This window comes from Castor canadensis, chromosome 6, assembly GCF_047511655.1.
Source record: "Castor canadensis chromosome 6, mCasCan1.hap1v2, whole genome shotgun sequence".
Lineage (NCBI taxonomy): Eukaryota > Metazoa > Chordata > Mammalia > Rodentia > Castoridae > Castor > Castor canadensis.
In genome coordinates this window covers 64,328,116-64,340,465 of record NC_133391.1, presented here as the reverse complement: position 1 = coordinate 64,340,465, position 12,350 = coordinate 64,328,116, and the positions used below count along the sequence as shown (strand labels likewise).

The window sequence follows — 12,350 nt, the reverse complement described above, 5'->3', positions numbered from 1 at the left end:
ACCCTGTCTCAAAACAATCCATCACAGAAAAGGGCTGGTGGGGAGTGGCTTAAAGTGTTCAAACCCTGAGTTCAATCCCCAGTACCACAAAAAGAAAAGAAAAAAGTAAGGCTGGGATGTACTAGACCACTTGCCTAGCATGGAAGAGGTCCTATGCTCAATCCTCAGCACCACAAAAGAAAAAATGAAAAGAAAAGGAGAAAGTAGGGCTGGCAGTATGGCTCAAGGGCTAGAGCTGCCTACCTAGCAAGAGTGAGGCCCTGAGTTCAAATCCCAGTGCTATAAAAAAACAAAATAATGAAAGTAAACCTAACCTTTCAGTTTATCTCAGTTCTTCGAAATTCTGCGACTTAACTGTTAGCTCTGATATTTCAGACAATCCATACTGACCCTCTAGATTAATTTTCCTCAATCTTCCCTCCATATCCCTGTGTCTTCCCAGTACTGGTGAGACATTATCACATGGTCCTGAGGAAATGGGGTGCAGGCTCCAAGCCTTCTCCCAGGATCCCTTAATTCCTCCAGCAGCAGGTTGTGATAACTTGGGTGAAGGCTTTTTGGGCGTAGCGTACATCCAAATCCCGGACTCCCAGAAGGAAGGCACATTTTGAACGTAAACCACATTGCTTGTGTAAAAAGTGGTTTAGGCCCAAACAAGTTTTGTTTTGGTTTTTTTTTTGAGATGGGATCTGCAGATCCTCCTGTCTCAGCTGCCCAAGTGCTGGGGTTGTAGGCCGGCACCGCATGCCTGGCTTCAGTGAAGTTTTGCATTCATACAGGGAACAGTGAGGTGGCCTGCTGTTCCCACCAGGCCTTTTCTACACAGTTTATAAATATTTTGTCCTCTGAATTGTAAAGCCATTACTTGTCTTCTGAATTACAGTTGAAAAAACCCCTTTTCCCCTTCTTTCTGAAAAATCGGATCAACTATTTATGTCTGATGTTCTGAAATTTCATCATAATATGCCTCAATGGGAACCTTCAAAATTTTTTTTTGAACAGTCAGTGCCCTAGTCAGTCACTGGCCTCATTAGGATCTCAGGGATCCGGTTTCTAGTCAAGGGACATTTTTGCTGTAGTTTTATTTTGGTGCTATATCTTTGATGAGATAGCCCTACTATTTTCTGTATTTTAATTTCTAAAATTTCTATTATTTGAATGTAGTTGTTGTTTTAAGTTTTTATTCTGTTCCTTTCTTTTTTCCATTTCTCTATTTTTTTTTTCTGTGTGGGAGAGTTCTTCAAATTTTCCTTCTAGTCCTTCTGTTGAGTCTTTTTCCCTGCTGCTATAATAACACCAAGACTAATTTCTTCTATTTTTCTGTACAGAGGATTGAACCCAAGGCCTTGTGCATGCTAGGCAAGCAGTCTACTGCTTGAGCTGTGCTTTTTTGTTTTTGTTTTGCTTTTGAGATAGGATCTTACTACCTTTGCTCAGGCTGGCCTCAAACTGATGGTCCTTATACCTCTTGCCTCCTGAGTAGCTGGGACTACAGATGTGCACCACCATACCTGGCTTTATTTCTTTGATGGCACACTTTCAAATAGTACTTAAAATGTTTTAGTAAATATTTTAAATATTTGCTAATAAAATATTTTGGCAAGGCATATGTGTGTGTGTGTGTATGTGTGTGTGTGTAGAATATTTAGAAATTAGAATATTTAGATAAGCCTAAATAAGAAAGTAAAATTGTTTTTCCAATGTCTAGACACTTCCACTCAGAACACCTTAGTTCACTGGCATATGTATATATTTAAGGGTTTCTTCTGCTTTCCTCTTGGCTCTTTCAGTTTTGTTTTCCCTTCAACTCCCTTGCCTGTCTGTTTTGTCTCTGAGTTTTGTTTGCAGAGGAGATTCTCTGGTCTGGTAATTCTGGGTCTTTTTTTTATCTTCATCTTGGTGGCACTGCGTCAGAGCCACAGAGAAAGGCACAGCTCCAAAGTCGCGCGGTCCCTGTGTTTCTTTCTGCAGGAGGCGAGAAGCACACTGGTGGTGGCAGGGAGTCGGGCAGCGACGCCTGGAAGCAGTACATGAGGAGGTCGACTTGGTGAGGCGGGCTCTGGGGAGGTGGCTGTGCTCTCACTGCCCCTGGGAATGCGCTGTCGCTCTCCACTGTCTATCTTTGTGCAGTGTCACTTGCTTTTATTTTTCTAGCATTTCACAGATGTCTCTGCTTAGAGCATCCATTTTCTACTGCAGCCTGACCATCCCTAATCCTAATGCTGCAAAATCTGGAAAATTTTGAACCCCATGTGAAAAATTCCACAAAAATGCAGGCATGTTAAAAAAATGTTCTATAAAGTTACCTCCAGGCTCTGCATATAGGATGTTTATGAAACATGAGTGAGCTTTACATTAGACTTGGGTCTCATCCCCAAGATGGTTCATGTATATGCAAATATTCCAAATCCAAAAAACAAAAAACCCCGAAACACTTCTGGTCCCCCTCTTTTGGACAGTAAGGGACATTTAGCCTACATTATTTTTCCAGCCTTCTTGTCCGGCTTCAGCTAGTGCCCAGTACCCAACTGTGTTTTGGTTTTGGTGGTGCTGAGGTTTGAACTCGGGGCCTTGCACTTGCTTGTCAGCCACTCTGTCACTTGAACCACACCTTCAGCAGGCACTTGGTTGTGAAACTGTCTGGTTCCTGGATTTTATTGAGGAGCAGGACAAGTGCGCATCTACTGGCAGGAGAAGGTAGAAGGAGTTAGTCATTTCATTTTCTCTTGGAATGAGGTTTCCATTCCTGAAGTGTCAAAGCAGGAGAAGATGGAGGCAGGGAGGACCCTGTGGGCCAGGCCAGCAAGTGTGGGGATCAGCTGGGAATAGTGAGCAGGACCCTTGGAATCAGATTAGTTCATTAGCCTAGGCTGACATAGCTAGCAAGGGAGCCTGCTTCTTGGAGATTTTGACTAGGACTTACTTCTTTCTCTTTATTTTCTTGTTTTTGTTTTTGCCATATGTGGATCAAACCCAGAGCCTTGGGCATGCTAGGCAAGAGCTCTTCCACTGCTAGGCAAGTGATCCCTGCTGTTGATCTTACTGGGTCTTACCATTTAGCTCAGGCTGGCCTCGAACTGTTAATTCTCTTGCCTCCACCCCCCACGTACTGGGATTTCAGATATGTTTATCACTCCTGGCAGGACTTGTTTCTTTTAGTTGTATTGTTTTCTCACCCACCCTAGTAGAAATAGCTTTTTAAAAAAATTTATTTATTTTTAATTTTTTTGATGGGACTGGGGTTTGAACTCAGGACTTCACCCTTGCAAAGCAGGCACACTACCACTTGGCCACACCTCCAGTCCATTCTGCTCTGGTTGTTTTGGAGATAGGGTACCCTGAACTGTTTGCCCAGGCTGGCCTCAAACCTCAGTCTTCTGGAGCTCAGCCTCCCAAGTAGCTAGGATTATAGCCATGAGCCACTGTTGCCTGGCCTTAGAAATAGCTTTTATCCAAGTGCAGTAACAGTGCAGTGCTACATTATAGAAAGAGCACTGGGTGAGGAACCCCGCCCCACACCACCTCTCACCAGTTCTGAACTGACCGGGCTCCTCAGCCTTGGCTTCTGACTGTCTTAGTGACTGGATCACTGCCGGGGCCTGCAGAGGGGCTTTGGCTATGGCTTGTCCAGTCTTAAACACGTGCGTGCTGTCTGCTGCCTTTGCATTCTGTAATGTCATTCCCATCAGGGCTGGAGGAGTGGCTCAAGTGGTAGGGTGCCTGCCTAGCAAGCATTGAGGCCATGGGTTCAGACCCCAGTCCTCCCAAAAAATAAAAAACCAAAAATACTTCAGTGAAGTCAGTCCCATCTCTTTTCTTGGGCACACTTAGCTGCAGCTTTTCTGAACCCATTGAGTGGGAGTTGACTTCCTGGTGACTAGTTATAAGGAAGCTTCTTTTTCCAAATTACTATATTTTCTTTCTACCAAACAGAATATTTGTGTTTTACCTGATAATTCAATACAAATTACTGAGAGGTAAAGAAAGTGACAGCCCTATGTTCTTTTGTCCTGCTCAAAAGAGAAACTAAGTTACATGTGGTATTTGTCTGTCTTCCAGACTCTTGTGTTTTTCCTTTTATAAAACTGGGTCCACATTAACATTGCCTTGTATTCTAAATATTTTTCTTCACCAACTTATAACTTGTCAACATAAGCAGAACTAACTTTATAACAGCACAAAAGAATTCTGTATTATGTATGTATCATCATTCATTTAATTCTGTTCATTCCTCCCATTAGCACCATCAACTACAGTAAGGACCTTCCACTGGCCCAAGGAATCAAGTTCCAGTAACAGTGTTTCAGGTGGCATCACTTAGGTAACTCCTGCGGCTGCTCTAAAGAAGACCAGGAAATTAAGATTTGCCCTGAATAAAAACAGCATTTTGAATATGGCAGTGGCTAAATCTCCAAGGACCCCAAATCTCTGACTAAATCAAGAGAATCATGTTTAAAAAAAAAAATCAAAATGAAATGTATACACAGCCATATTTAGTAAAAAAAAAGGGTTGGATGGATTTTTATTACCAGTTGGTCACCAGTTGCCCATGTTTTTTAAAAAGCTTAGTTATTTCATAGTTAGAAAAGGTGCATGCCCTTGTAGTAGTGTGAGAATGTATAAAACAGGCTAAAGAAGGAAATAGACGTCTTTGCTGTAGGTGAGGCTGGCTTCTTGTGTTGAGATTTACTTTGATGCATGTTGCAGAGTGCGATTGAAGGGGAGATGTGCTCTTCCGCAGTGAGGACCATAGTGCAGAGTTCTGACGGGGTGGCTCAGTGGTAGAGTGACTGTTTAGCATGCTGAGGCCCTGGGTTCCATCCCCAGCACCACAAGGGATAAAAGAGGGGGGATGACAAAGGGTAATCACCACTAGTCATGGCTGTTGTTCCTGGTAACTGTCAGCGCATAAGCGATCTGTGGAGTAGATGTAGATTTCACTCTTTCTCCAGGACCTGCTCCCTAACCAAGGACTGTAGGGCTAAAGCTGCCCGTGTAGAATTCTATCAAAAGCCCATGTGGTGTCTTGTGACTCTTAAATGCATTTTATTTAGCTGTTAGGCTTTTACAGTTGGCCTTGGGTTTATTCTCCACCCATTGATCCTCCATGTGGCCGCACGTGCTCTCAGGGAACTTGGGAAGGTGACTTGGTCTCTGCTGAGAGGCTGACTTCCCACTGGGAAGCTGTGCAGGAGCCTGTGTCTTGTGGGCACTCATGCTCCCCTTCTGTGTAGCAGCTACACACACCTTTGTAAAAGAGGACATTTGTTCATAACTGACATGTCGATTGAGGAAAGATTTGGACAATGGGCAAAGGGTTTGGGGTTGAATTATGACAGAGAGACACAAGCAAACGAAAAAAACCAAGTTACCATAAATATATCAGGGAAAGAAAGGTATTCCTGATGGGCTCCATGACCAGCTGTGTATACCATGCTGTTGTCACCACTGGAAATGAATCAAGCCGAATACTGACCTACCTCAGAGAGAATGATAGCATGAAGACAAAGGCAAAGGTAGGTGAGAAGTAGACAGGTCTTCATTTTCTATAGCAAAAAATCAGTAATGCCCCAAATCACTAAAGCAAGAAGCAGCAACATGGTCTAGTTAAGATAGGGAAGTAGGTTCTGAAAAAGTCATCACTGTGGGCTCGGGGCATGGAGACATGAGGAATCACTACGTTTTATAACAAGCATTGTAGAGCTGTCTGTTTAGACATGGTCTCACTAGGTAGCCCAGGCTGGCCTCAATCTTGGGATCTTCCTGCCTCCATCTCCCTGATGCTGGGATTGCAGGCATGGACTTCCATACCTGGCTAATTTGATACTTAGAGATTGTGTACCTTTGCTAAAAATTAAACAGAAAGGAAAATGGGACTGGAGAATCAGGTACTTGGAATTCTACATTTCCAGGCCCTGTTCCTCTACCTTCCAGAACACAAGTGTGTACTTCTGTTTGCTCCCCATTATTGAACTGAAAACTATTTTTAAATAGCTCAAGAAATATCCCATTGAAAACCACATTTTTCTCCATGTTTTCAGGTTCAAAATAGTTTTGAGAGAGAAATTCTGAAAACACACTGATTTAAAAAAATTGTGAGATTTGGGCATTAACTTAAAAGTGTCATGCATTTTTTTTCATTTTTGCATCACAATGTTTAAGTATTCTAGCCCTGTTTTATTTATGTCTGAAGAAAATTTAGCATTTTAATGATTTTTAGTAGCCAGGCCTTTTGGCACACAACTGTGATCCCAGCACTTAGGAGGATCACGGGTTTGAGGCCAGCCTGGGCTACAAAGCAAGACTTGTCTCAAAAAAAAAAGACTAAAGCTGGGCGTGGTGGTGCACACCTATCATCCTGGCTATGCAATGCAGGACGCATAGATAGGATCTCGGTCGTAAAAGCCTATATCAAAAACAACCAATGCAGGCTTGCAGTGTGGCTCAAGTTGTAAGAGCACTTGCCTGGCAAGTGGGAGGCCTTGAGTTCAAACTTCAGTACAGCAAAAAAAAAAAAAAAAAAAAAAAAACCACCAATGCAAAGAGGGCTGGCAGAGAGGCTGAAGTGGTAGACTGCCTGCTAGCAAGCACCAAGTTCTAAGTTCAGCTTCTCAGTACTTCCCTCACCACCCCTCCAAAAAAAGATTTTTGGTAATCATGCAATAATAGGCCATTTTCTGTTTCTGAAATTGTGCAAATTATTTTTAATTATGTTTTTACAACCTGTTTTCTGTTTTCTCAGCATTACATTTTAAAACAAGTATTCCAAAATACAAGCTGTATTTTGATTTTAAACATTTCACTTTTATACTATATCTCTCCTGTTAGATATTTATGGAGGCTCTCCATCCTCCTGTGTATCTGTTTAGGTCACAATGTTGTGGCCACACATTACTTTTCTTGTATGCTGGTTACTGACCCCTCCTAAGGGGTGACTGGAAGCTGTCATCTTATGTATAGAACTTGGGCAAAACCAATTCTGGAAGCTTTCTTTGAAACTGCTTCATAAATTTCCTACATGTTTCTAGCACAATAAGGACTCACTTTCGTAATAATGTTCATTAAAAAGTTTTAAATAGTTCCTTTCTTTTTACTGTCTTAACAAATAAAAGTTGCTTATTAATATTTTTAACTACAAAATAAAAATGTACATCTCTGTATGTTATTGCTTGCCATTTATTCAAAGGTGCTAGGAGTCTTGTTTTTCTGATTACTGGTTATTTTGAGTGTTTGGGCCACTCCTCGCTCTTAAGTTCTGTGTTTCTGACCCCTTCCCGACCTCCACTGTGTGCATGAGGCATTGTGGTTAGCATGCTTGTATCTGATGCTGTAGAAACCCTAACCTCAGAGTCTGGCTGTGCTGCTGCAGTCCCTGGAGAGAGCAATCGGTGGCCCTTGTGAAGGCAGACTCTGTGGTTCCTGAGGAAGTAGAAGGACCTGGCTCCTAGCTTCCATGTAGGAGGCTGGGTAGGTCTCCCTCCCGCCATTAAGACCTTAAAGGATGGAAATGAAGTTTTCTCAGAGGAAATCCAATGAGGCGTTTTAGCATAGAATGGAGGTAGAAAGGTTATGTTTGGGAATTGGTAATGAGAGAATATCTTAAATTGATGAACTGAAAAATAGCAACACAAGTTTATTATTTAGAAATGTGGAGGTAGGTTTCTTTAAAGAATAATTCTAAGACCCTCCTTCCCCCATTTTATGTTCTCTCTCATAGCATACTACTGCTCTTATGCAAGCTATACCTCTGTATTTATGCATTATCTCATTAAATTACAAAGTACGTTGTAGTAGGAATCAGTACTTTTTTGTTCCTACAGAAAGCTATTGCTGTGGAATGGCTCAAGTGGTAGAGTGCCTGCCTAGCAAGTTTGAGGTCCTGAGTTCAAACCCCAGTACCACCAAGATTTTTTTTCAGAAAACTGTCAAATATTTGTTAAGTGAATAGATATTAATAAATTAATTCATTAATTTTAATGTATTTACTCATGGCAACTTTCAAAGATTTGAAGTGGATAAATGATAATGTAATATCCATTAATTTATTCATTTATTCTGATGATTCAATTTTTACTCAAACTATTATAAAGTTTTTGTATCTGAAATAAAAGAAGTGTGGAGGTAGGTACATGTTACGATGTATCTAAATTCATTTCCCCTTCAAATATCAAATAATTGTTCAGTTGCAGCTATGTAAAACCAAGGCAAGAAGTTGTAAATTAGTATCATGCCCACTTCTCTAATCTTTTTTATTTTTCCCTGAAGCTAATAATTACCCTTCTTCTTGCTTACTTTGCTTTTTATTATTATTATTATGGAAGCACACAACATAAAAGTCATCATAGCCATTCTAAAGTGTGCAGTTCAGTAGCTCTAAGCACATTTATAAGTTGTGCAACCCTCACTGCTGTCAATTTCAGAGCATTATCTCCCAAAAAAGGAAGCCCATGCCTGTGAAGCAGTCATTTCCCAGTCTTCACCAGTCTGCTTTCCATCTCTATGGATTTGCCTATTCTGGATATTTCACACAGATAGAATCTAATATTACTAATCATTTCCAAGTGTTTGAATGATCTCTGTCACATGCCTACCAATAATGTTTTCCAGTTACTCAGTATCAGTTTCAGTTTTTGCTTTTTTGGAACACACTCTCCAAGTGCACTCGGTCCTAGTGCTTCAGTTCGGCTGCTCCTAGGGCTGCTAGGGCTGCTGTTCTTCTACATTACAGCCCCCTGTTCCCAGGATCCTGTGTTTTCCTCTCTATTGCTTTATACCCTTCTTTTGCTGGAGCACATCCTGCAGCAACTTCCTAACAATGACTATTTTGGGTGTAATTGAAAAAAACAAACAAAAAAACCCTCTCCCATCTAAAGGAAAGGACTTTATCCACACTGATTGTGTATAGAATTCTGGATTTATAATGTTAAGATAGTTTTGTTTTTATTCTTCTGGAAAGCTACATAAATGTTCTATAGAGTTTACATTTTAATCTTTAATCCATTTGGAATTTGGGTAAATGTTACGATTTATCTAAGTAGATTTCTTTTGGTATCTATTTTCCCCACCTCTAGTTTGATAAATGAGTTTTTCCTTCCCCAATGGTGTATTCTTAAGCATACCAGGATTGATTTTTAGGCTGTATGTTCAAGTTCAGTATCAGGTGTGTGTGAACCAATGGATTAAATTCCTGTGGTCTTTTAAGTTTCTTTTATTAAATTTGTATTGGAGTCCTACACATGTTATCTATGTGACCTTCAGAAAATAACCTACAGTTTTTGAACTTCTTATCTATAATATGGGATATAGCAGTTTGTCATCTTTGTTACAAGATAAGCCAATTCTGTCTATATCACACATGGAATGTTTTAGAAGTCTGGCTGGCTCACTCAGTCTGCCCCTCCAGTATTCTCACTGCTGTGTTGTGCCTTCTGGGACTGACCTTGAGGACGTTTGGGCATTCTTTGTCCTCTGGCTTTTTTTTTTTTTTTTCTTTTGGCAGTGTTAGGCATAAAATCCAGGCCCTTTCACATGCTAGGCGAGCATTCCACCACTGAACTACACATCAGCCCTTGTCCTCTCTCGGTTGTTTGGCCAGTGGTAATGAGCAGAAGAGAGTCAGGGTACTCATGTCCCCACTCCTTCCCTGTTTTCTATGATCATGTCCTCTCATGGGTCACTCTGCTATGGCTACATAGGATTCTAATGCCACTACCTTTCCTTGTACTCCTGTCTGCATGCTGGGATGACTTTCTGCTGATGCCTCCTGGGTTGCTGTCCTTATCTCTAGAGTTAGATAGCAGGTGGTAGTCAACCTTCTTACTACTGCCAGAATGAGTGAAATTCAACTGTGGTTAAGCTTTTTATTTCTCTACTCAAAATTCCTGGGAAGGAGCAAGCATGGACCATTTACTGTTGAGGCAATTTACCTGCCCCTTGGCTCAAAGAGCAGAACACCTGGATTGACAGCCCTAATGCTGGAATCAAGGGCAGATAATTTCCCCAAGGAAAATTGAAGTGATGTTAGCATTGGTAAGGAATACCAATGTAGGCTGATACTGCTCAGCCTAGACAATACATTTCCACTGAATGGGAATGCTAACAGCACCTGTCCCACACAATTGTAAAGATTAAAGAGAAAAATTATAAAGTAACCTTGCAGCCAGGTGTGATACATGCTGTAGTCCCAGTACTTGGGAGGCTGAGGTAGGAGGCTTGTAAGTCCAGAGGAGCCTGGGTAACATACCAAGACCTTCTCTTAAACCCCCAAACAATCCCAAAGTAACATCATGCCTGGTGCATGATATGGGCTCAATAAATCTTAGCTACTGTCATAAGGGTATTTTCTACATTGATTTTGGAGTTCTAAATATTTAGTTATCTTCAGTTAGAAACATTTTTCAGATTTTTGAAAAGGAAAGTTATTTGGGGTTTTTATTAGAACCACATTAAACTTATAATTTATTTGAAAAAAATCTACATCCATGGTGTCTTGATTTGTTCACATTTTTAAGGTTCCTTGCACAATTTTGTAGTTGATGTCATGCATGTAGTGTCTTAATATTTGTTTATTCCTCTGTATAATTTCAGCTCGTGTAAGCGGGATTCCTCCCTCTGCATAAATTCCTGCAGAGTCTGTTTACTTTCCAAGATAACAGACCCAACAACTGCTCACCATGTGCAGTTTGCTGGTTACAAGTCCTCCCAGCCTGGCAATTCCAGGGTTGTAAAATCTGGCTGAGATGTGGGTGTCCCCCGCTGTCGTTACCATATTGATCTGTAGGTGGCACTGTCAGTCAGAGTAAACCTCACCATTCAGCCTGAAGTGAGCTGAGCTGGATCTGGTAGCCAGGAGGTCACCAGGGAGTTTTCCAGCAGCAGACAGATGCTGAGCGCAGTGCCCCGCTATGGCACTGTTGGTGGCTGTCTATCCTGCCACTCTGTTAGCTTTAGAGCTCACCCGAGCTTCCGCTGAGTACTGTACTTGGGAAAACTATCAAATAGAACAAACAATGTTTGTCTATAATTGCAGGTTTCTTTTTCTCTTAAATTAAGACATAATTAAGTTGTTTTATTTTCCCCACAATGAGTATTTGTGAGGTTATTGCATTTTGAGCAGCTCCATAGGACACTGGTTTTATTTACATGTATCTGAAACTATGTTCCAGGCACTTTTGAAACCTATACAATGTTCATGTAAACCCTAGGAAGCAGATACTCTATCTTTTAGTTGAAAAGAAAACTGAAGTACAGAGAGGTTAAGTAACTTATCCCAAGACACACAGCTGGTAAGTGACAGGATTGAGATTTGAATTTAAGCGGTCAGGGTTAGTGCTCTTAGGAATATGAATAGTACCCTTCTCTGACTCCCCCATGCCCCCTCTACTCTGTCCAGGATCTTGCTGGACAGTTGTGAGAATGGTAGCTAGAACTTTTCTCCTGAAACTATTTGGAATATGTTGTCAATCTGATGTTCCATTACTCCCAAATGCTTTATCGTGTATTTCCTACAAACAACCATGTTTTCCTGTGTAACTACAATACAACCAGCAAAAGCAGGAAGTTTGTATCAATATGGCACATCAAATCTTCATGTCCCATTCAACTCTTGCCATTTTGTCCCAGTGATGTCTTGACAGCAAAGGGATCCATGTTGTCATCTCTCTTTCTCTGAGACAGGATCTTGTTCTGTAGCTCAGGCTGGTCTAGAACTTGAAATCCTCCCATGTCAGCCTCCTTAATGCTAGGATTAAAGGTGTGAGCCACCCTGCCTGACTTCTTCCTTTGGTCTCCTTTAGTCTTTTCTTTAAGACTTTGGAAATCACAGACAACTTATTTTGTAGCTTGTTCCTCACTCAGTGTTTTGTCTAATTAGATTTGGGTTGTGTGTTTTCAGCAGTACAGCCACAGAGGGAGCTGTGCTCTCCTCACTGCAGCCTGTCACATGGCATGGAATTTCTGTTTGTCCATACTGATGACATTAATTTGATCCCTTGATTAAGGTGGTGTCCTGCCAGCTTTCTCCACTGTGAAGTATTTCTTTCATGCTCTATAAGTTAATAGGCTTTTGTGGGGAGGAGAGGGGTTTGAACTTGTCCTCATAAAGCTTCCCATTTACTCACAAATTTATATTTCTCTCCATTTTTTTTATTAATGGATAATAATTGTACAAAGTGTGATACTTCCATGCATGTAGCTAATGTGCTTTGATTGAATTTGCTCTATTATTTTTTCTTATTCTCCCATCTTTATTGAACAACTTTTAATGGGTTTTGTTATTCTAAAAGGTTATATTTGTTTGTACTTAGGTTTTCCTGTTGCATCCAGTGAGCTTACCCCATTTATTACATTAC

At 41.0% G+C, this 12,350-nt stretch overlaps 1 protein-coding gene across 1 annotated transcript in view; it reads left to right on the top strand.

Moving 5' to 3' along the window:
• The window catches only part of Aldh7a1 (aldehyde dehydrogenase 7 family member A1), a 41,334-nt gene extending 34,174 nt beyond the window's left edge, over positions 1 to 7,160 (top strand). The window contains exons 17-18 of the mRNA XM_020184963.2: positions 1,972 to 2,047; positions 4,242 to 7,160. Of these exons, the coding sequence (XP_020040552.2) occupies positions 1,972 to 2,047; positions 4,242 to 4,296 (131 nt within the window). The 3' untranslated portion in view covers positions 4,297 to 7,160. The remainder of the gene's footprint in view (positions 1 to 1,971; positions 2,048 to 4,241) is intronic.
• The last annotated feature ends 5,190 nt before the right edge of the window (positions 7,161 to 12,350 follow it).